Genomic DNA, 23,066 nt, shown 5'->3' on the forward strand with positions numbered 1-23,066 from the left:
TCGAATGAGGAAAAACAATAATTTTAAATTTAACATTGTGATTTCAACCTTGGGGATATAAGTGCTGCATTATAAAACAGGCCGAATTTTAGACATTGCAAAAATGATTGATCTTTTTTTAAAACAGTTATTTTTCATTATACTTTAGTAGCTCCGATCATGTATCTCATTTCAGAATCCTATGGATGATATCCTTTATAAAAATTAAATACTCTTTAGATCATGGTCTTTGTTTATAGAAAATGAGCAACTGGAGTGTGTTCAACTCCTCAAGGCACTTTCCCATTCTCTAGCCTCTCTCTACCTTCAATCCCAAGAATTCCTGTCTAAGAGGCACACTTGGGAAAGTGTGGGGCCTCAACCTATTAGCCAGGTGAACCTGAGTCTAAAGGGCTGCCATGGACCATGGACCATGGAAGGGGATGGGAGCAACCAGTACACACATGGATGCTGTTGCGGGAAGTCAGGGAGCCCGAACGGAGGAACCGGCTGAAGCCACGGCAGAAGAACATAAATTGTGAAGATTTCATGGATATTTATCCCTTTCCCAATCAATACTCTTGTGATTTCCTATGCCTGCCTTTACTTTAATCTCTTAATCCCATCATCTTCGTAAGCTGAGGGTGAATGTTGCCTCAGGACCCTGTGATGATTGCGTTAACTGCACAAATTGTTTGTAAGGCACGTGTGATTGAACAACATGAAATCTGGGCACCTTATGAACAGGATAACAGCGATGTTCAGGGAACAAGGGAGATAACCTTAAAGTTTGGCTTCCTGTTGGCCGGAAAGGACAGAGCCATATTTCTCTCATTACCGAAAACGGGTAAGAGAAGTATCGCTGAATTCTTTCCCTGGTAAGGAATATTAATAATTAACAGCCCTGGGAAAAGAATGCATTCCCAAAGGAGGCCTCTGAAATGGCCGCTCTGGGAGTGTCTGCCTTATGTAGATGTAGATAGGGATGAAACATGCCCTAGTCTCCTGCAGTGCCTCCAGGCTTGCCAGGATTAGGAAATTCCAGCCTGGCAAATTCTAGTCAGACCGGTTCTCTGCTCTTGAACCTTGTTTATCAATGACAATGCGTGCACAGCTGGACACGGAAGTTCATTAGTGATTATCGTTTCGCCCTGACCTTGTGATCTTGCCCTGACCTCCTGCCTTATGATCTTTTGTCGCCCTTGAAGCATGTGATCTCTGTGACCCACACCCTATCCATACACTCCCTCCCTTTTAAAAATTGCTAATAAAAACTTGCTGGTTTTACAGCTCAGGGGGCATCACGGAACCTGCTGACGTGTGATGTCTCCCCTGGACACCCAGCTTTAAAATTTTTCTCTTTTGTACTCTTTCCCTTTATTTCTCAAACCAGACGACACTTAGGGAAAATAGAAAAGGGCCCACATGAATATCAGGGGCGGGTTCCCCCGAAAGATGTATTTTGCACATCTTCAGGATCAAAGGGAAAGGAATCCTAGTGATGAAAATTTATGAGGATTTGAAGAGAAAAGGTCAGTGACAGCCATCCTGGTGGCCAGGAAAGCCTTAAGATGTCAATCAGCAAACCAACAAATCCCTCACCTACTTGTTCCTGTCCCCATTTTACCCTGACACTGGGGTGCAGCAGCCCACCTCATACCCTTCCCAGGAGGCTGACAGCTGCCCCAGAGGCCTCACCTGTGGGAGACGGAGGGGAACTCTCACCTTTGAACATACTTAATTTCTGCTCCAATGCTGGCTATTTCAGGATTAAAGGGTCCATAGAACTGTGATTTATTTAAAAGTGACCAGAAAAATCTTGGGACCTGATTAAGTTTTATATCAGAGTCAGAAAAATATTACCTCCATTGAATAAATGTTAAAGGGAGGTGGGACATAAGAAAATACATTTTCATTATATCACAAGTCATGCTTTTTAAGTAGTGTTACACCAAAACAAGTGAGAATAGTTTCATATTATGTTTAATTTGGTTACCCTGAAACACATGTAAGGCAACTCAGTTTGAAAAGTTGTGAACAATTCTACACATTTCTGGCAGCCACCATAATATTATTCATAATGCTGCCCTTTCAGATCAACAGTAATTTCAGCGTGTTTCCCCAGCTATCTGGTTCAAAGGTTTGCAATTTTCTTAAGCAAAAGAATGGCAAATACTTAATGGAAGTCTTTCAATATTACATTAGAAACAGCCAGCTAGTATCACAAAATGGAAAAGGGTTTCTTCAGTAATGAGGCAAAATAGACTATGAAAGAGTAGAAGTGTTAAGAAAATTCTACGCCAAATCCTCTCTATCTCACAAGGTATGTTCTTAAGATGATGCTCCAAATCACAGTGGTGAAACCCTGGGTAGAAACCTATTCAGAGGTATAGAAAAAAAAAAAAAAATCTTTAACAATCCACAGTTCTCAATGTGATCGCTGTAACTGGGCAGAGAGGTGATCGAGCTCATTTGGGAAGCCATACGATGCTGCTATTTGCCGCTCAAATGTGCTAACACAGTAGAAGGAACCCTGGCAACCTCACAATTCCTAAAAAGAAGGAGCAGAGCAGAGCTTTGGTCTGAGTGGAATTCATGAAACACCTGAGGGGAGGTGATGCCTCCTTGGGGAGAATGGCTGTTACCTGTGGGAAGAGAGGGCCACAAGCCTTTGGATCCACTGGGGGAAAAGTGGACAGTGAGGACAAGGGAATGGAAGATCCATGGCATCCCTGTTCATCGGTGGGTGCCAATTTTCTACATGTGAAATTATGGGAATCTACATATAGGTTCTCCAAATGGTTTAAACAAGGAATTTGTTAATACCTTCGGTGGTCATTGGGTATCAGCTGACAATTCACAGAGGTGTGGAGGCCAAACAATTCTAGAAAAGTCAAAACAAACTTAACAACTTTATTAGTTTTTCTTTAGAAATAATTTGATGTAATTTAAGATTATATTTTCATTGCTAAATATGATCAATTTAATGTGAACTGATGGCAAGTTATGAATAAACTACATGGGTCTTCCATATGTCTAGTGGCCAGACAAGTTCCGGTCTATGCTCTCGAAAACACTAGAGAACAACAACAACAAAAGACCCAACTCACTCAAAATGGGAGTCTCAAAGCCTACATACCTTTGTGCATTAGACTGTCCCTCAATCTTTCAAGTTTATGGACTCACATGTGCTAGGTAGAGATGCTTATTCATAGTCTTGAGGTTTTCTTACAGGAAAAGGAAGCCCCTTTATCTGTAAGTCTCTTGGCTTCTGGAAGACCGACTTATTCCCTTAGAGTCTAGGACGAAGCCTGGACAAGGAGAGCTCAGGGCAGGCTTCCTGCACTCGCAGGGAGCACGTCATGGCCTCTGCTCCTCCAAGCTCTAGGAGGGCACTGGCCACTTCAGAGCTTACTGGAACTGGTGGGTAAGTCAATCTGAGTCTAGGGCACAGCAGGCAGACACAACTGGTTCACTGTATAAATGGCATCTTCTCATGTCTGCTGTGTCACTCCTCAAATTGCTATTTTGACTCCCAAATGTCTTACTCCACTGTCTTTTTTTTTTTTTTTTTTTTGAGGTGGAGTTTTGCTCTTATTGCCCAGGTGGGAGTGCAGTGGCACGATCTTGGCTCACTACAACCTCCACCTCCCAGGTTCAAGTGATTCTCCTGCCTCAGCCTACCGAGTAGCTGGGACTACAGGGATGCACTACCACGCCTGGCTAATTTTTTATATTTATGTATTTTTAGTAGAGACAGGGTTTTGCCATGTTGGTCAGCCTGGTCTTGAACTCCCGACCTCAGGTGATCCAGCCCCATTGGCCTCCCAAACTGCTGGGATTACAGGCATGAGCCACCGTGCCTGGCCTCTTACTACATTGTCTCATTCCTCAATCAATTAAGAATCAGAGATGAAAATGGGTGCTATTAAGTAATCCCCCCCGCCCCCATCTAAAGACCATGATAGCACTGAGTAAAGTTGAGCACATGAGTGTCTGATGCAGTAAGAGTGTACGAGAGGCAAAGACACGGTGAGGAGAGCACAGGTACTGCTGTAAGAGGCTGATGCTCTGTCTGTGTGCGGGAGATCAAGGTGGAGTGGATTGGAAACTGTGCTTGCATTATTGGAGACTGTAATCATGAATTGTGTAATAATGACATTGGCATATATATTTAAATGATATGCAATATCCTTTATTTTCGAAGTCATAAAATTATAGTTTAGAAAAAGAAATGCCTCAGAAAATGATGAAAATAGTAAGTCTTTGGTTTTTACACGAGTTTCTCCAGAGGAAGAGCATTGGAAGGAGATGTGAGGAAGCAGACTGTGGTCACAACCGTGAGCTGTGCTTCACATTTTCCTAGAGTCACCGTTTTACAATAAAACGTGTTGTTTTTAGCTATTTAACAACATTTATTCCCAAGGTAATTTATATGCACACGCTTGGTGAACAACAAAGTTTTAAGAAAATATAGGGCACTATATTATTGCTATTTTTTATTACTGCTATTATTCTTTTACCTGTTTGGACCAAATTATTTTCAGCTAAGCCTAATAAATAAAACTTCAGTGTGTTTCAATATTTAAAGTACCACTACGTGTGGCCCTCAGTGGTCCCCAGCCCGCAGGGTCCGGGCCAAGCACTGCACAGCAGCCAGGCTCGCAGAGGATAACACCGCAGTAGGCAGCCACACGTAATCATAGACTGGATTCTGATTTGGCAAATGTGGCAAACACTTCTGCTCATTTTCGTTAATCCCATCAACCTCACCTTCAAGATACCCAGGGTTTTTGTTTAGAAGTGAAACCTATTTGGATCCAGGTAGAGAAAGTAGAATTATTTTAATATGCTATATGATTAATATTGCACCTGTTTTACTGTAATCCAAGAAATGAATCCATCCTGTAACAAATAAACATTTACCTGCTTCAATTTCACTCATTTTCCCTTTATAACTTGTTAAATTGTAGTGATATGTATTCTCTCTTGCCAAATTTACAAATATAAATATACACACACACACATATAGTCAGTATACATGTCTGTGTACTGTATGTATATATACATGTCTGTATGAAAAGTATGTCTATTCTATCACAAGGTGTATTTACTGTGTGTGTGTGTGTGTATATGGTAATATATACATATATACTGTGAAAAATATGTCTATTCTATCACAATCAATGTGCTCTACAACTTCGACTGTAAGGATATTATTTATTTACATAATCTTTTTTGATATGATTATACTTCAAAAACACTGGGGACTGGTAAACAACAAGAGCCTATTCTAAGGTTATCTAACTTTTTGAGACTTTTCTGTGACTTAGGAAATGGGCCTATAAATCTGCAAAACCATAAGCTTTCCATGAATTCAAATGAATTAGAAATACTGCATATATAACCTTTTCTTGCATTATTTGGGGTTTTAAATTCAGGTTTGGGTGACTCACAGGAGAAATAGAGAAGAAAATACGGGAGTTATGACTCAAATGAGAATGCTGTCTCTTAGAAGTCAAACTTCTAATATGTTGATTCACCTCTAATTTCCAACGAATCCCTGTCCTCATTCATATGCTTAGTAATAAATTTTAAAAGATAAGACCATCCTTATAAATTTACACATTGCCACAGTGGCAATATTCCCATGAAAAGACAAATAATGTGCTTTCCACAGTTTATGATTGTAGTTTTCTTCCGGGTGTGTGTTTGTAGCAAAAACTGTAGACCATTATATAAGTATTTCCAATTATATAAATTTAACACTCTGTAAAATATAAATGTCAAATGAAAATTTTCTAGAAGTTTCTATGCACAGCTGGACTTATATATTCATTTTTTCAGTGTCAACTTCAGCAGAGCTGTCAATAATTTTATACGTAATTTGGTAGACTTAGCATATTAGTACCATTCTGTGAATCATCTATACATTAACAAATTAACTGATAACAATAATAGCAAAATCAAGAGTCCTCGTCATACTAAATACTACAATATTTCTGCTGAAATATGGTTTATACCAGAGCCACTCTCAAATCACAGACTACTGAATATGCTGATCAATGTTCAGTGAGATTTGAGATGTGTACATTTTAATAAGAATTTCAGTATCCTCTTGTCTTTGAAATCTTCTGAGATGTCTATATTTATTTAAGAACTTCCCCATTAATATATATTAGTTCTAATGTTTTCCAAGAAACCTCTAAAGGCATCAGTTTTCAGAAATTTAGTTTAAATTTAAGAAGTCTATATAGATGACAAATAAATTCTCAGGTTTCATTCCAAGACAAGTACATGAAGACTTGTGAATGTGATTGTGCTCTCAATTGTCTGCTCAAGGTCACTACTAGTGATAAGAATAACAAGAAAGTTTTCCACTGATAATATGTAATGGAGATATATAATTTTTAGATGATGAAATAGCCCTGAAAAGCTAGTATTTAAGATGTTTAGGGGCCGGGCACGGTGGCTCATGCCTGTAATCCCAGCACTTTGGGAGGCCGAGGTGGGCGGATCACCTGAGGTCAGGAGTTCAAGACCAGCCTGACCAACATGGAGAAACCCCGTCTCTACTAAATATACAAAATTAGCCGGATGTGGTGGCACATGCCTGTAATCCCAGCTACTAGGGAGGCTGAGGCAGGCGAATCCCCTGAACCCAGGAGGCGGAGGTTGCAGTGAGCCGAGATCGCACCATTGCACTCCTGCCTAGGCAGTAAGAATGAAACTTCGTCTCAAAAAAAAAATGATTAGGGATATAAAGCCAAAATGATTACCATAGAGACCCTCTGTCACGTAATCCACAAAATAAGTGAAGAAATAAGACGAAGCATTACTGATCCAAAACACATCATGAAATTGGTTCCAAAGGAGGCATGAGCTACTCCACAAATTCCAGTGCCTTACCTGTTCTTAGAGTGTCCTCTTCCTGGATTTATAAAATTTTTATATTTATTGGTGCACAAAAGGCAACATCTACCCTCAGTCCATAAAGAATGCATTTGCATATCTATGCACAGGAGATTATTAATTCATCAGTGTAAGTGGGAGGGTACCCCAGGGAGGGGGCATCACTTCCTAAAGAATAATCAATAAAACCCTTCAAGTCAGATTACCTTGTTAAAATAAAATATACTAATGAAGTTCAACTTATGGGCCACCCTGTAATATGAAGCTGCTTTTGGAGTTGAGCCTTTAAGTTACTTACTACAGTAATAACAACAGAACTTAACATCAATCAACTCCTACCTTCTCTGTTCATCTTGACTGAGGAGGCAAGAATTCATGGTATTCACCAGAAAGCTGAACAAACGACTGTACAGGGACTTGGCCAAGAGGTCTCGGAAAAACTCAGCAATCTGTATGGTATGACGTCGCATTATCATATCCCCTAAAATGGTAGAAAGAAAAGGAGGAGTGAGCACAAAGGTTCCCTCATTTACAAGCCAACCAAAACTCCACATATCCTATTAATTCCCCACACATCCATACGATAAGTGATGTATAAAAATTATACTGATTCTAATAAATGAGAAGGTCTCTGTCAGTTATTACGCAAAACAAAAGTCATGTACATTGCAATCTTCTTTGTTAGAATTGTTGACCACAGCATTCCACCTTTATTGTAGGTTGTGTAATTTCACCTCAGTTAGGGAAACAGTTCTTCACAGGGTCCCTCCTGGCAAGGCTTTTGATAACAACTCGCTGGTTTGGATACTGAATCATCCTAAGGCATGTGGAAACGGGCTATCTGGAAAATCGGATATATTTTGAATATTTTCAAAGGCATGATCTCATTAACTAGAATGTGGGTCTGGAGTTTGGAAAGAAAATCGGGCCTTAGGTAGGAATTTCTACGTCATTCTCAAAGACACAGTGATTGAACTCTTGAGTGACAGGTCTGTGGAAAAGACTAGAATAGAGATGGGGCGAAGGAAAAAAGAGCAAGGGTGGTTTGGCATTGAGCCTATCCCATCACTGTTGCAGGAGGGCTGAGTGTAAATGGGAGCCTAGAATTCATATTCTATGGCCTTGGCCAAACTTGCTGACCACTGCATCTCAGGCAAAGAAAGAGACTAGAAACAGGGTGGGGTCCACGTGCAATGCGGGTGGAAGCGTTTTCAGTCTGTTAGAAGCACAGGTGAGGAAGGCTATCTACTGATACTGGCAGAAAATGTAGTCAGAGAGCTACAAGTTCAAGGTCATCAAGATGGACCAACACAAGGCAAAGGGGCAGTGAAAGTGGGTGTGGCCATTTATGACACTGTGAAATTGACGTTCCTAGAGCCATGTGACTGAGGAGTGCAGATGGGTCACCCACAGGGTGGTGATAGCAAGTGAGGGTGGTGTAAGCAGAGGAAACCATACACACTAATGGGGAGCTCAATGTTTCTCAAAAGAAGGTGCGAAGAACAATGTCTTCAAGATGCTTAGTGCGGCGGGAGGCAAGGGTGCCAGTGGGGCCTCCCAAGCCACCTAAAGTGACGAGCTGGTCTATCTGCGAAAGACTGTTGGCCTTATTCCTGAAATGCCTATTGCATTTCAGAAAGATTATTTCAGAAGTAGTGTGGAAGGAGGGCAAGTTGAGATAAGGCCAGATAAAAGAGGAATCAGGAGTGTCTTGCTGTAATGCAGGGAAAGAATGATAAATACAGCAGTGCCGATGAAAATGAAGGGTAGGAAGTAGGAATGGGAGATATTCATGGCGTCTGTCTGACCTATGAATGGAGGAGTTGGAAGAGAAAGAGCTATCAAGGATAACTTTTGGGCAACTGAGTGAACAATGGGGAGATTCATTAAGTTTGGGGATATTCTGAGAGTAGGAGTGAGGCAGGAATCATGACTCACCTACCTAAATACCTGCAAGTAGGCCCAAAAGGCCATAGAGGAAGAATAGCAGAGATTTAGAGAAAAAAGGTTAGATGAATGGTGAGTTCTCACAATCACAACAAAGAGGAAAATCAGAAGGCCATCATTTAGAGTGAGTACTTGAAGACATGTGGGAAAGCCACGCTCTTGGTTCGCTGAGTAGAGATGCATGTAGCGTAGACACCAAGCAAGTCGTCTGGGAGTCAGACAGTGTTAGATCCTAATTCCAGACACGTCACTTACTAGCGATCTGAGGTTCAAAGTTCTTTAACTTACTTGAATTTTAGTTTTCCCCTCTGTTAAAATGGAAATAGTAATGCCCACATCAGAGCAATCTTTGAGAATTCAAACACTACAATTTTTATAGGACTTGGCACAATGCCTATCAGTTTATAAATGTCCGATAAATGACAGCTATTCTAACCAATGAGGTAGCAGGAAAAGGCCGGTCCTTCATTGACGAGTGCAGCATGGCACCACACATGCAAATGGATCCAATATTTTATTTGAAGAAACCCTCTTGGATTGATGGTTTTGTTTTTCTAAAATGACAGATTATCTAGAAAGGGTGACCGGTTAGGCAAAATGGTCTCTCGGGGGTATAAAGAGTCTAAACTACAGTCACATCAAATGACCAGACAGTCTCAAAACGCTTTTCTCATTTGACCTTAAATTCATAGAAATAGTTTCACTAAGTGGGGACAGGTCAAACTGTATTTAATTTTCATATTTGATTCTAAATTGCACAAAGATGTTAGGGTATAAGAAAATTACCTTTAAAATATTGAATATCAGTTGTTAAGGCAGATGCCAACTCATCTGTTGACACTTGTAACATTCCAGCCACTAAAATTAAATCAACATTATAAACATAAAATTAGCATATTTTTTGATTCCAAGAACATTGAATTTTATGGCTATAATTGATAAGTCTTACATAGGCACATTACAAAACATGAGTATTTTAAAAAGTCATTACTACTGTAATTGTCAAATTCAACTAGAGAAACATCTTAGAGTACTCAAAATATTAATGAGTTCTTACAGTTCTGTGCATTAAATCACAGCAGATTTTTTTCCTCCCTGTCCTGACAGATGGTATGGAGTTGTTTTTTTCCAGGTTCCTGGTTAAATCTCTTTGATATAGGTGAAGATATGTTGTTTATTGACAATCTGTGGTTTTAAGGTATTTTTTTAAAATCTGGGAGCGACTAAAGAGGCAACTTCAAAGAGAGAGATTCTTGGCAAGATCTTTGAAAGGGAAGTAATTACATTCTGTTTAAAATGTTTAGCTAATAACATGCCCCCAAAATACACTGGGTGGTGGGGTGAAGGGTACTTAGAACAATATAAATAAACACAAGTATGTGCTAAAGAATCAGTGTTGTTAACATGGTACACAGAATGAGAACAAAAAAGTACATCTTGCTATTCATTTCCACAACAGATTATAAGAAAAAACAAAGTAGACAATTTTCCCAGCTCACTGAATTCTACTTATAGAGGAAAGGGTTTACGCCAACAGGCTTTTCTGTACTATGTCGCCATCTACTGGTAGATCTACAAAATTGCACATCAATGTGGTGAATGTCAGAAGGTCATGTTCCACTGACCTTGTTCCAGGAGCTGGAGGTCAGAAACGAAGGCGGAGTTCCCCTCAGTCAGGGCAGTAAACCGAATGTCTCCAAGGTGCAATATTGCTGCTAGAATTACGAACAGATTCTCCACCTCCTATGCGTTTTACAAACAGAGACAATGAATAGGGTGCTTAGAAGAAAGATTAAAAGGCAAAATGTTTAAATGTCTAAAAGTAAGTTACAAAAATGATGACCCTATTAATGAGGTTGTGAGTTTGCAGATCCCAAATGTTCGCTATGGCAAGAAAACTACTAGTCTCTACCTCAACATCAAAACCTCATAATTCAAAGCATAGTTTCTCTAAATCAATGTTTCTGTTCCTGAAGTATAAGAGAGTCAGGAAATAATATTCTGATATAAATTAACAGCTTGCAGATAATCGTCATAACAAAAATGAATAATTGTGTGCCGTGGGTTTGACTGGCTGGACTTCACTTGTGAGGTTAGACTTACTCCCCCTTCTCTCCAGGCTCACGTTGGATGCTATTTAGACTTTGCAGTTGCTTTGTGGCCATTTCTTTGCTATCTCTCTTATGAGATAAATTAACATGATGATTACAAAATTGTTTACTTCTCCAGGAAAAACTAAAGGAGGCGTAATGAAAACCACCGTGCCTAGACTCAGAAAATGCTCATTGTTTTTTAAGGTATTTTAAGGAAAACAGAAAAAAAAAATGGATGTTGGCAAGAGCTATCTTTGAGCAGAGGGTAGCAGGAAGTAAGAGAGTGCTGAAAGACAATCTGGAACGCTGCATAAAAAAATAAACGAGACCTTAAATTTGATTTTGGATAGTCATTTTTTGGCAAGAATGAAAAATCAAGAAAAAGCTGCAAGTGAAACTGTACTTCTCTAGAATGTCAGATATTTAGCATGATGATATCAATAGTAAAACAGGTTGAGCCTGTGAAGGGCGAGTGGCATAGCCTGTTCCGTTCTCAGTCTCCTAATCTGTAATTTGAGAACAAATCTCCTTCCATAACTACTGTGGGAGCTGTTCTAAGAACAATACTGATGTGCTTTATAAATATACAGTGGAAACAATATACTTCTTGAGACTTCCGCGGATTCTCCAGAGCCTGTAGTTTTCATAATAAGGTAAGATTTTACCAATTTTAAAATGAGGGCATTGAAAAGAATGATCTCTAATTTTCAGGTATAATAATATTTTATGAAGGTGATATACATATAAAAATGTTTTCGGTTAATCCCTAAATCATAAATTTATTTTTCAAATTTAATTTACTTAAGCTGTATAAAATGGCATTATTCAAGCCTCTCAAACTACTTAACTACTTGCCAACTTATTTTTTTTCCTTTTTTTTTTGGAGACAGGGTCTCACTCTGTTGCCCAGGCTGGACTGTAGTGGCACAATCGTAGCTTCCTACAGCCTTGACCTCCCAGGCTCAAGTGATCCTCCCACTTCAGCCTCTTGAGTAGCTAGGACTACAGGCAAAAATTAGTGTCCAGCTAATGTTTTTGAAACCAGTCACAGAGATGGGGGTCTGGCTATGCTGTTCAGGTTGGTCTTGAACTCCTGGCCTCAAGCCCTCAAGCAATCCTCTCATCTTGGCCTCCCAAAGTGCTGGGATTAGAGGCGTGCACCACCATGCCCAGCTTTTTTTTTTTTTTTTTTTTTTTTTAATCAATTAGTCTTCGTGAAAGGTTCTGGTACCTGCAAGATAGGCACCTCTGGATAGACAGCTGAACAATCTATACTGTCCTCAAGAACCTCATAATTTAGTGATGGAGACAGAGCTGTGGAAATAACTACAATGTGCATTACAGTGTGCTGGATTCTATGACAAAAGTAAAAATAAACTCCTTCCTGAGCAGAAAGGAGGCTGTGATTCCGTGTCTCTGCGGAGTGAGCAGCCATCCCTGCCACCCTCCTAGACGGGAGAGCTGGAGGCACGGTTACGCATAGATCTCTCAGGACCACAATCACAAGTGTTGATTCAAGAACTAACTGGCCCAGAAATACCTTCCTTTGAATCTTACTGGACATCATCCATCCCTCTAAAGTGGATTAAATTGTCTTCATTCAAGTCACTCCCAGGGTCAGGATGAAATAATTAATTTCATGGTTTTTGCTAGTGCATACCTACTACTTTTACCAAGAAGGCTATGAGAGTCTCCCTGGGTTACCTTAGTCAGAAAGTGTACTTTGCTTGCCCTGCCTTTGAGGATCAGTCATGAATTTTCAAAGCCCCGTTTCCAGGCAACTGGTATGTTGGCAGAATGGTTTCTATCCATATCTCTAGCTTCACTTCCTATCAGGAAGCAGACATCTCAGGCATGGAAGGAGGGAAAAATATCAAAACAAAAAAGTACCACAGCAGCAAGTGCAAAGACAGAACAGTGCCAGTGGGTAGGACTCAGTAAAGGAGAAAAACAGAGGCGAGGTAATCAGAGCCAAAAAGAACGAGACGCCATGTGATTGCGGGCTCCTCGAGTTCCAGTCTCTCAACATGGCAAGGGTGGGTGCAGCAAGGTGCCCCCGCATTCACTGATTTAGGGTGAGCCTGACTTCCTGCCTCTTCCCCCTGTGGACCTCTCCACCCTCCCCACCTCCTCACTGCCCCCATGTACTGGCTTCAGAAAAATAAAAAGAACAACTTTAAATCTGTGACCTAGTCTGGGCTTGTGAACTAGTGGCCTGTCCAAGTTATCCCTGTGATATTATATTAAATATTCATGAGGAATTGCCCATAAATTGACCATCATCCAAAATACCACCATGTTGAATGGAGCCAAAGAGAATGCCTCTGGGAGATAGAGAGTGAAGGGAATTCTGAGAGGTCTTTCTCAGGCCTTAGACCATTTCTTATGTGTTATTCACTGGACGGGTGCTGTTTAATTCAGTAACCACTAACCACACATGGCTATGTCAATTTAAATGAATTAAAATAAGGAAATATTAAACATTTATTTCTTTAGTCCACTAGCCACACTTCGAGCATCCAGGAGCCACACGTGGCTGGAAGCTGCCGTGTGGTGCGGCACAGAGCAGGTCACTAACATTTCCATCATCAGAGATGGTTCTACTGCACGGCCATGCTCTAAAAGTTTTAAAGTGTAATTTTTCAGCTTCATAATGCTTGGAGGTATTTTTCAGCTTCATAATACTTGCAGGTATTTGGCAATTCTGTGCAATCAAATATCACAATATTGAAACATTTACATTGTTCAAGAAGATGTTTTAACAAGGTGATTATGTTAATTTTCAAGTGATTCTTAACACGAACGGTTACTTCAGGTTTATCAGTGTTTTCATGGGTTGATCAAATATAAAGTTATTTGATCTGTTTTGGATACATATATAAAACATATTTTGAATATTATATATTTAAATTTTAAATTATATTTTATAAATATAATCTGTAAATTATAAAGTTTATGATCTATTAAAATATATTTTAAAATTATACATTATAAAATATATATGTAAAAAATATAATGTATAAATTATATTCATTTTGGGAAAGGGCTCCTTGTCCACCGTCTTGAAAACTGCACCCTCTCCTCTTGCCAGTCTCCTCTGCTGACTGCTCTGTTTTCTTCCTAGTTCCCTTCTTCCTCAACATGTGGATTAAGTCCTGCCCCCTGCCCCTGCCCCCACTAGCACGTCAGCCCCAGGAGGCAGGGATTGGGGCTTATTGTCTGTCGCATCATCAGTGTCCTCGGCAACACCTGGAATGTCACAGGGGCTCGGTAAATACTTCTGAATGAATAACTTCTATAAATTAGGAGAAGGTTGATTTACTCAGTGAAATATTTATGACATGACTCACCAAGTTGCTGAAGCCAACTACATTCAGGGCTTGTTTCAAAACAGCCAATTTCTCCCTGTTCAGAGAACGCTCTCCTGTGGATGCATCGTCCTGCATGGTCTGGTTCAAATACCTGTAAGGAGACAAGACGTGTAACGTTACCGCTTGGCTTCTGGTCAGATTTCTGTGGTTAAAAGTCACTTCTGCCATATTTGATCTCTAAAATGATGGGAATCACCTGGACATGGTGTCCCCATGTTTTCAAAGCGTTTGGTGCATAACAGCACATGATGTCTCAGGATAGGGAAATGTTAGTTCTTGTTGTACCAGGACATATTTACATTCCTTTACTCGGTTTTCATCTTAGCTGCTGCACCTGTCCTTGTGACAGGAGAAGGTCACAAATGATTCATGTATTTCTTTCTTTTTTTTTTTTTTTTTGAGACAGAGTTTCGCTCTTGTCGCCCAGGCTAGAGCGTAGTGGCACAGTCTTGGCTCACAGCAACCTCCGCCTCCTGGGTTCAAGCGTTTCTCCTGCCTCAGCCTCTGGAGTAACTGGGACTACAGGTGCGCACCACCATGCCCAGCTAATTTTTGTATTTTCAGTAGAGACGGCGTTTCACCATGTTGGTCAGGCTGGTCTTAAGCTCCTGACCTCGGCCTCCCAAAGTGCTGGGATTATGGGCGTGAGTCACTGCACCTGGCCATGACTCATGTATTTCATATAAAAATTTGACAGGTTCTATAATACGCTTTGTAATTAATATCTGAACTAAAGATGCCTAATTTATAGTAAGTTATTATTTTTCCTTGTTGGTACTTTTCAATAATGAGATTGGCTGATTATGCCATTGATTTACTCCTTTCCCTGAACAAACGTATATGAATCACCTATCTGAACACAGGCAATAGCAAGCAGCTGAGAATACGAAGGAAAAGGACTCAACAACAGAATAAACTATGCAGGGGCACAGACAAGGGAGATAGAATCAGAGAGACAGACTCCAGGTATAAGTGTACAGGAAGGGGCCGCACCCAGAAGTGGACCATGAGGAAACACAGTGGGGAAAAGCAGGTTTTGGTTCCAAGAGTTGCCATGTAAGAATTTGCCAAGCAACTCCCAGGCTTTCAGCTTATCCCTGGAATAATTAGAACACTTACAAAGCAGAAAGAATTGGTCAAGCAGGATGCATATGGGGAAAATATATCCATGTGTGCAAAATTGGAGTCTAAGGTGAGATGAGCAAAGATTGATGAGATTGGAGAAGCAGCCAGGGCTTTGTACAGCTTGAAAAAGAGTTTGTCATGTCTTGGAAGTGACGGGCAGCTCTGAGGGCCTTGCAACAAAGAAGTGGCACGACCAGGTTGGTGCCTCGGAAAGAATATCCTGGTAGCCCAGGGCAAGATTACCTGGAAAGAGGTAAGGCAAGTAAGGGGGGCATGTGACCCAGTGAGAGACCAGTGGTGGTGAAGAGGACGGATGGGGAGAGGAGAAAGGAGGAGGCAGAGCTGGCAGTACGAGGGGGTGAACTGGGCACCGGGAGGTGGAAAGTGGGGAGTTCGTGATGAGTAGCAAGTCTCCGTCTGGGAAAACAGGGTGGACTGCGGGTCCGTTCACCTGGAAAACATTCTCAAGAGGAGGAATAGGTTTCTGGAAAGATCGAGTCTTATATCTGATATTAGACACATTGACTTTAAACTACTTGTTAAAGTTTAAATGTAGTCCCAAGAAATAACAGCTATAAAGATCTGGAATTCAGGAAAACACTAGATAATAGGATCTGGAAGTCATCAACATGCAGAAGGCTAAAGCCATGGCAGAGGGTGAGCTCACACAAAACGAGATGCTGGAATTACGGCTGAGGAAAGAATGGAGTGTCCAGGATGGAGTAAGAATGTTACAAGAAATTTGAGTCATTAAAACAGAAGTTTTTTTTTTTTTTTTTGAGACAGAGTCTTGCCCTGTTGCCCAGGCTAGAGTGCAGTGTGACGATCTCACTGCAACCTCCTCCTTCCTGGTTTAAGCAATTCCCCTGCCTCAGTCTCCCGAGTAGCTGGGATTACAGGCGCACACCACCACGCCCGGCTAATTTTTGTATTTTAGTAGAGACCAGGTTTCACCATATTGGCCAGGCTGGTCTCAAACTCCTGACCTCATGATCCACCCACCTCAGCCTCCCAAAATGCTGGGATTACAGGTGTGAGCCACTGTGCCTGGCTGGAAAAGGTGCCTTTAAGACTGAATGATAGTGATGGAAAAGAGACCACAGAAACAAGGAAACTGTGCCCTTGACAAGGGGAATGTTTTTTGGAATTGGAAGGCAGAAGCAGATTGCAATGGCCATGTGAGCTGGGTCTGTGAGAACTTCTTTTTCCTCAATCTCGGCTGAGGTTGGAAGAACAATCTAGGGGCTGGAGTGGGGTGTGGGAGAGACTTCGGAATATGAACCTGCTGAGGTAGAAGCATAAAAACCCGCATAAAAGACTTGAAGAAAGGGAGCCGTGGAGAGTACTGAAGAGGGGGAAATGAAGTAAGGAGAGGGTGTGGAGTTGGTGCAAGGGGAGGGTCTGCCTCTCACTGCAGAAACAACCTGACTTTCTAGGACGTGCCAGGTAAGGTGACAAATATGACCCTGAAGGCTGGTGCCATCTCAGGGGAGGAGAGCAACCAATGCTTGTAGCTTTGATTTTTCTAGGAGAGAAAGAGGTTGAGGTTCCGGTGACCAGGTGAAGGTAATGGGAACCTAACACATTTGCTGCGGAGAAGGGACAGTTGCGAAGCAGGGAGCAGCAGGAGCTCAGCTGATGCTGCAGCATGCCGTGCCCAGGTGGCGTGGAGACCAGCTCCTGGGGTGGGGTCACCTCCTCTAGGGATCCTCAAATGCCTGATGGAGGATGAGCAAGCTGGGGTTTGGGGCAGTGGAACAGAAAAAGGTCAAGGGCAATGATATCAGTAAGAAATTGGCTTACTATGGTCAGAGGGTCCTTTTGTCTGCAATCTATAAACCTTTAGTGAGAAACCTTTTATTATTATTATTATTAATTATTATACAGGGTCTTGCTCTGTTCCCAGGCTGGAGGGCATGGTGTGATCTCAACTCATTGCAGCTCTGCCTCCCAGGCACAAGTGATCCTCCCACTTCAGCCTCTCAAATAGCTGGGATCACAGGCACATGTCGCCACGCCTGGCTAATTTTTTGTATTTTTAGTAGAGACAGCGTCTTGCCATGTGGCCCAGGATGGTCTTGAACTCCTGATCTCAAGCAGTCTGCATGTCTTGGCCTCCCAAAGTGCCGGAATTACAAGTGTGAGCCACCACACGCTGGCCCTACTGATAAATCTTAATGATAAAAAATTGTAACCCCTCTCCATACTTCTGGTCCTCACAGTAGGTTTCTATGCATCTTCCTGACATTATCTTTTTTTCTGACTTACTTGATCATTACACAGGTTAACATTCCATTGAGGGGCCACTTGTCTTGCAAAGAACAATTGGCTCCTGTTATCATTAGAGTCAAATGGGCAAAAAAAAAATTTTACAATTCTTGCTAAGTAATCCACTAGTAAGCTCCCCGTAGCCCTGCACCAGCTAGCTTAAGTATTTCTTTAAACCACCCATCCTCCATTTTATTTTACTTTTTAGCCTAGAATTTACAGCAGCTATGACCCGCTCCATGAGAAAGTATGAATACAGTGGCATTTTTATTTCAGTTAAATTTCGGGTACATGAAGCCCTGTGAAGAAATCCTGGTAGTTGCAGACAGGTCTGTTAACTAGGTAATGGGTCAGGTGGGAACCAATTCGAAACAGATAATTTGAAAGGGCAGTTTGCCTGATGGCAGGAAAGATGCCTTCAGCTTGGTTGTGAGCATTTTCCTCTGTAGCCAGAAAACTTGTCATAAAGACGAAGAAAAAAACACAATGCCTTTTACACAATACTTAAAATTCTCCCACTATTCAAAAGCATCTAGGATGATTTCACTAGAAATGCAGTTCTTACTTATCAGCAAAACTATATCTTAAAATGGGAAGGTTGGTACCAGAATAAAAAAAAATACATGTTTATTTTTGGAGATTAAAAATACACATTTTCCCTTTGACATCATTCAATCATGAACTCTCACATATGGGCAAAAAAAACAAAAAAAAAAAACTTGGAAAATATGCATGGTAAAATATGGAAACTAAGAATCTGAAGACATATTTAAGTACCATTTGACAATTAAAAAAAAAACCCAAACATTTAAATCTTTATTATCTGTAAAACAGAGTAAAAATATATTAAAAATAGATTTAAAAATTCTCCATTTCTAGTTCACAGTGGTTTTGTGAATGACAAATGAGACATTGTGTGTGGTATGCCTCCTACACTCAGGTTGCAATGCATGTACGGAATATGAGTATTTCCTGGAATGACTAGATCTTGCCTATGTGGGCAATTTTCAGTCAGTGTACTCCGTCATTAATGAAGCTCTTAATCAAATAAATGACTGCGCCACTAATCATCTTAAACCATAAAATATGCTGTTCTATACTTTTCAGACAGATAAAAGTAACAAATAGGTAAAAGGAAAAGATCAGAGTTCACACTTGGCTGTTGTATACTGATGTGAATTGCCAGAAAGTTGACAATCATCGATGCAACGTTACAATGGCATGCCCAGACTTTTTTTTTTTTTTTTAACAGTTTGAAATAGGTAAGAATAATGCTGGGTAATGGGTCATGGACTTCCCAGTGGCCAGTGGACTCACTTCACCTCCACAGATGCTATCCCACTAATCTCAGCACAGTGGCTGAGAACCATCCTAGAAGCATCAAAGCAAGGGTTTCATCTAAGAGTTTCCAGTTTTGCCCCCATATTGATTCATGGTCATATAACCTCTAGCATTCAGACCCTTTAACTTAATATTCAATGTCTTCTATACTATTCTTCTATGAGTCAAAATCATACATCTATAGCTTAAGCCTACTTTCTTATCCTCTTTGGCTCTTGGAACACTGGCAACATCTAGATATCTCCATGTGCAGAGTCAGAAATTTCAGAGAGCATTTGTTAAGAGTCATTGCTATTTTGTTTTTAAAAGATTGGCAGATCCAGGGAATAGTCTGTCTGCTGTTTCTATCATGGGGTAGAAGACTCTTAGCATGGGTGCTCTAGATGGATAAAAACTACAGATGGATTAATACTGTTTAATTCCACTCAAAGGGAAATGCGACGGGAACTAGTATTTCTTGATACTGATGGCCCAAATTCTCCACTGGATGTTTTTGAGGCACTTCCTCTATTAGTCTCCACAACAACTCGCAAACGGAGCCATTATTTTACCTATTTTGGAAATAAGGGCACTGGAGTCTGTTTAAAGTTGTGAAGCCTGACATCAGTGGACCAACACACCCCCGTCCTGCCCCCAAGCCCAGCGTCTCTCAAGCTTAGTTAGGAGTTTCCTGCAAGGCGGATGGGACACACCGTAGGTCTTGCTGCTCTGCCTCTCCTGAAAGTCAGCAATTCCTAAAGTCTCCTACATTTTATTTACAGAAAAAGGATAAAAACATTGTAGAAATTTGGTGGTCCAATTCCATAGAAATTTTAGCAACATTGATATCAACTATATATAGTTTTATGTATGTATGTATGTATGTATTTATTGACATGGAGTCTCACTCGTTTTGCCCAGGCTGGAGTGTAATGGCATGATCTTGGCTCACTGCAACCTCTATCTCCCAGGTTCAAGCGATTCTCCTGTCTCAGCCTCCTGAGTGGAGTAGCTGGGACTACAGGTGCCCACCACCACTCCTGGCTAATTTTTGTATTTTTTGAGTAGAGACAGCATTTTGCCATGTTGGCAAGGCTGGTCTCAAACTCCTGACCTCAGGTGATCTGGCCTTCCTCGGCCTCCCAAAGTGCTGGGATTACAGGCGTGCACCACCATGCCAGGCCTATAGTTGTATTTTTTAAGCAGTGAAGAGGTGTCTTGACCTTAAGTGTTGGGTTGAGTTGGCAGCTGAAGGAGAATAGTTAATATCTTTCCTCACCAGAAATCTGTCTACATCACCATTGTTCATTAATTTATATATTATTCATTTTTTCTCTCCAAATTTTAACCAATTATTTAAGCATGTTTATTTCTCCTTAAGGCAAATTCTAGGAAAAATAAACTTCTACGTTCTTAAGGTGTTAAATCACATAAAAGTCATAATTGCTGTGAAAAGTGCTGCTTGAGAACATAATTTCAACAGTTATTCAATTGGCAGGGACGTCCTGGGGAAAATACAGGCCCTGGGGAAGGCTCCCAGCCAACCCCGCAGCCTTTGCCCTCAGTGTTCATCATCAGACGCCCACTCCTCCCAGCTCTCCACAGCCTCTAGGTTGACGCCTAATTCACTCTCCACTGATTCACTTCATAGCATGAGGTTTTGGCGTTTTTTCTGTCTCCCCATGAGCTAGCCACAAGAGTCCCAAGGAAACACCAAGTGAAACTAAAAGTAAGGACTAGACAGCATCTGGAAGAATCTGCATCTATAGGGGTTTCTCCAAGACAGGCGTTCGTGGTGCATACCAATCATTTTCTTCTTTTTTGTTCTTTTCCATGCTCCCCAGTATTTCTGAAAATCAAAAAGTATTATATATAATCATAAGAAAAAGAAGCTCTGCACATGTATCCCAGAACATAAAGTAAACAAACAAAAAACAAACAAAAAAAATCCCTACATCTGTTATCAAGTTTATAAAGTTCTCAATGAAAATTTTTCTAAAGGGGGGAAAAAAAAGAAGCTCTACCAAACTCTAAATCAAAAACTGGGAGCACGGTTTTCTGTGGATTCATCCAGGCTGCTGTGTACGGCTAAACTGTATTCCAGGGTTAACACACGGCAGCGTATCTAGCCACTTAGCCGTCTGAGAAACATCTAGAGTGTTTCTAGTGGGGCTTTTATGAATAAGGCTACTATGAACATTTACATAGAGGTATCTGTGTAAACATACGCCTCCATTTCTCTTGGACAGATGCCGAGAAGTACAATACCTGGTTCATAGGGTAGCTGCATCTATAGTTTTATAAGAAACTGCCAAACTCTTTTCTAGCATGGCTGTACACTATTTTACATTCCTACCAGCAATGCATGGGGCAGTGAGTTTCTTCATACCCTCACCAGCATTTGATGCTGTCACAGTTTTTTTTTTTTTTTTATGAGCTGTTCCGACAGGTATGTGGTGATATCTTATCAGGGTTTTAATGTTTTTCTAATGGTTAATGACACTCAACACCTTTTCACATGCTTATGTGCTATCCATATATTCATATTTGGTGAAATATCTCTTCATGTCTTTTGCCCATTTCTAATTGGACAAGAACAGTTTTTATTTTCCTGCTGTTAATTTGGAGTGCTGTTTATATATTCTAAATATTAATCCTTTGTTGGATATGAAGGTTTTCTCCCAGCCTGAACCTTGTCTTATAATATTTTTAATGAAGTCTTCTGAATAAGAGTTTTACATTTTGATGTCATATAATTTATCAATCTTTCCTAATGTGGATTAGGATTTTGATGTCAAGCTTAAGTTCTTTTTGCCTAGTCATGGATCCCAAATATTTCCTTCTTCTGTTCCCTAAAAACTGTATTGCTTTATACTTTACATTTAGGTCTCTGATCATCTTGATTTTTTTTCCATAATATGTGAGATTTTGGCTTTGCTTTATTCTTTTTGTTTTGCTTGCTTTGTCTATGGATGCGCACTTGTCCAGCACCTTTTGTTGATCTTTCCTCCACTCGACTGTTTTGTAGGTTTGCCAAAAAAAAATCACCTTTTTGTGTGTGAGTGTATTTGTGTGAGTCTATTTCTGCATTCTCCCTTCTCTTCCTTTGATCTCTGTGTCTGTCTGTCTACCAATACCATAGTGCCTGGATTACTCTAGCTGCATGGTAGGCCTTAATTTGGGTAGGCTAGTTCCTCTGATTTTATTCTTCTTTTGTGTTTCTTTAGCTATGAGAAGTTCTGTGCCCTTACACACATATTGTAGAATAAGCTTCCATAAGTGTCTTAATATTGTTAAGATTTTAACAGGAATTACACTAAACCTATAAATCACCTTAGGGATGACTGGCATTTTTATTATATTGAATCTTCCAATAAGTGAACACTATAAGTCTCTTTTTCTTTCATTGGTACCTTTTTTCATTTTCACCCTCCAGATTCTGTACATGTTTTGTTAAGTGTATAATTAAGTATTTAATTTTCCTGGAGAAATTGGAAAGGGTGTTATGTTTTTAATTGTGGTTTCCACACGTTCACTGTTAATACATAATGACTAATATATGTGATTGATTTTGTGCACTGATCTCATATCCTGTCAACTGCTGAACTCACTTACTAGTTTTAGGAGATCTTTTGTTTTTTAAGCTCCTTGGTTCTTCCCACGCCCCTTTTTCACAAAGTCTAATGGTGCTTTCTTTAGACTAAGTTTCTAAATTAAAATTTTATCAACCAGTATGAAAAAAGCACACCTTCTCCAGCAATATAGATATCTTCCTTCTTACAGAAGAAACCGTGGCAAACCAGGTGAATGTGTGTTACAGTTGTATAAAATTCGACTTGTGCTTTGGATAAGAAAAGGTTTTCATTACAAGTTAAATTTACTGAAAATAAGTCAGTAACAACTGTTGACTATGTGCTATTTCTAATTAACTCATCCATTTAACCAATTTGTTTATTGTCCTGACAACAAAGAGCAGGCTGATGCTATGTCTTCCAAAGCAAGTCCATAATATAGCCAAAATAATCTGTGTATATATGTGAGGTGTGAGTGT

The 23,066-nt window shown here is 40.3% G+C and overlaps 1 protein-coding gene across 2 annotated transcripts in view; it reads right to left on the reverse strand.

Moving 5' to 3' along the window:
• Nucleotides 1–23,066, reverse strand: part of MYO16 (myosin XVI) — a 626,143-nt gene that overhangs the window by 250,577 nt on the left and 352,500 nt on the right. For both annotated transcript variants that reach the window (XM_023217640.2, XM_023217641.2), the window contains exons 17-20: nt 14,282–14,393; nt 10,464–10,581; nt 9,625–9,696; nt 7,231–7,372 (exon numbers count right to left, since the gene is read on the reverse strand). In XM_023217640.2, coding sequence (XP_023073408.1) covers nt 7,231–7,372; nt 9,625–9,696; nt 10,464–10,581; nt 14,282–14,393 — 444 coding nt within the window. The remainder of the gene's footprint in view (nt 1–7,230; nt 7,373–9,624; nt 9,697–10,463; nt 10,582–14,281; nt 14,394–23,066) is intronic.

Source organism: Piliocolobus tephrosceles, chromosome X (genome assembly GCF_002776525.5).
Source record: "Piliocolobus tephrosceles isolate RC106 chromosome X, ASM277652v3, whole genome shotgun sequence".
Taxonomy (NCBI): domain Eukaryota; kingdom Metazoa; phylum Chordata; class Mammalia; order Primates; family Cercopithecidae; genus Piliocolobus; species Piliocolobus tephrosceles.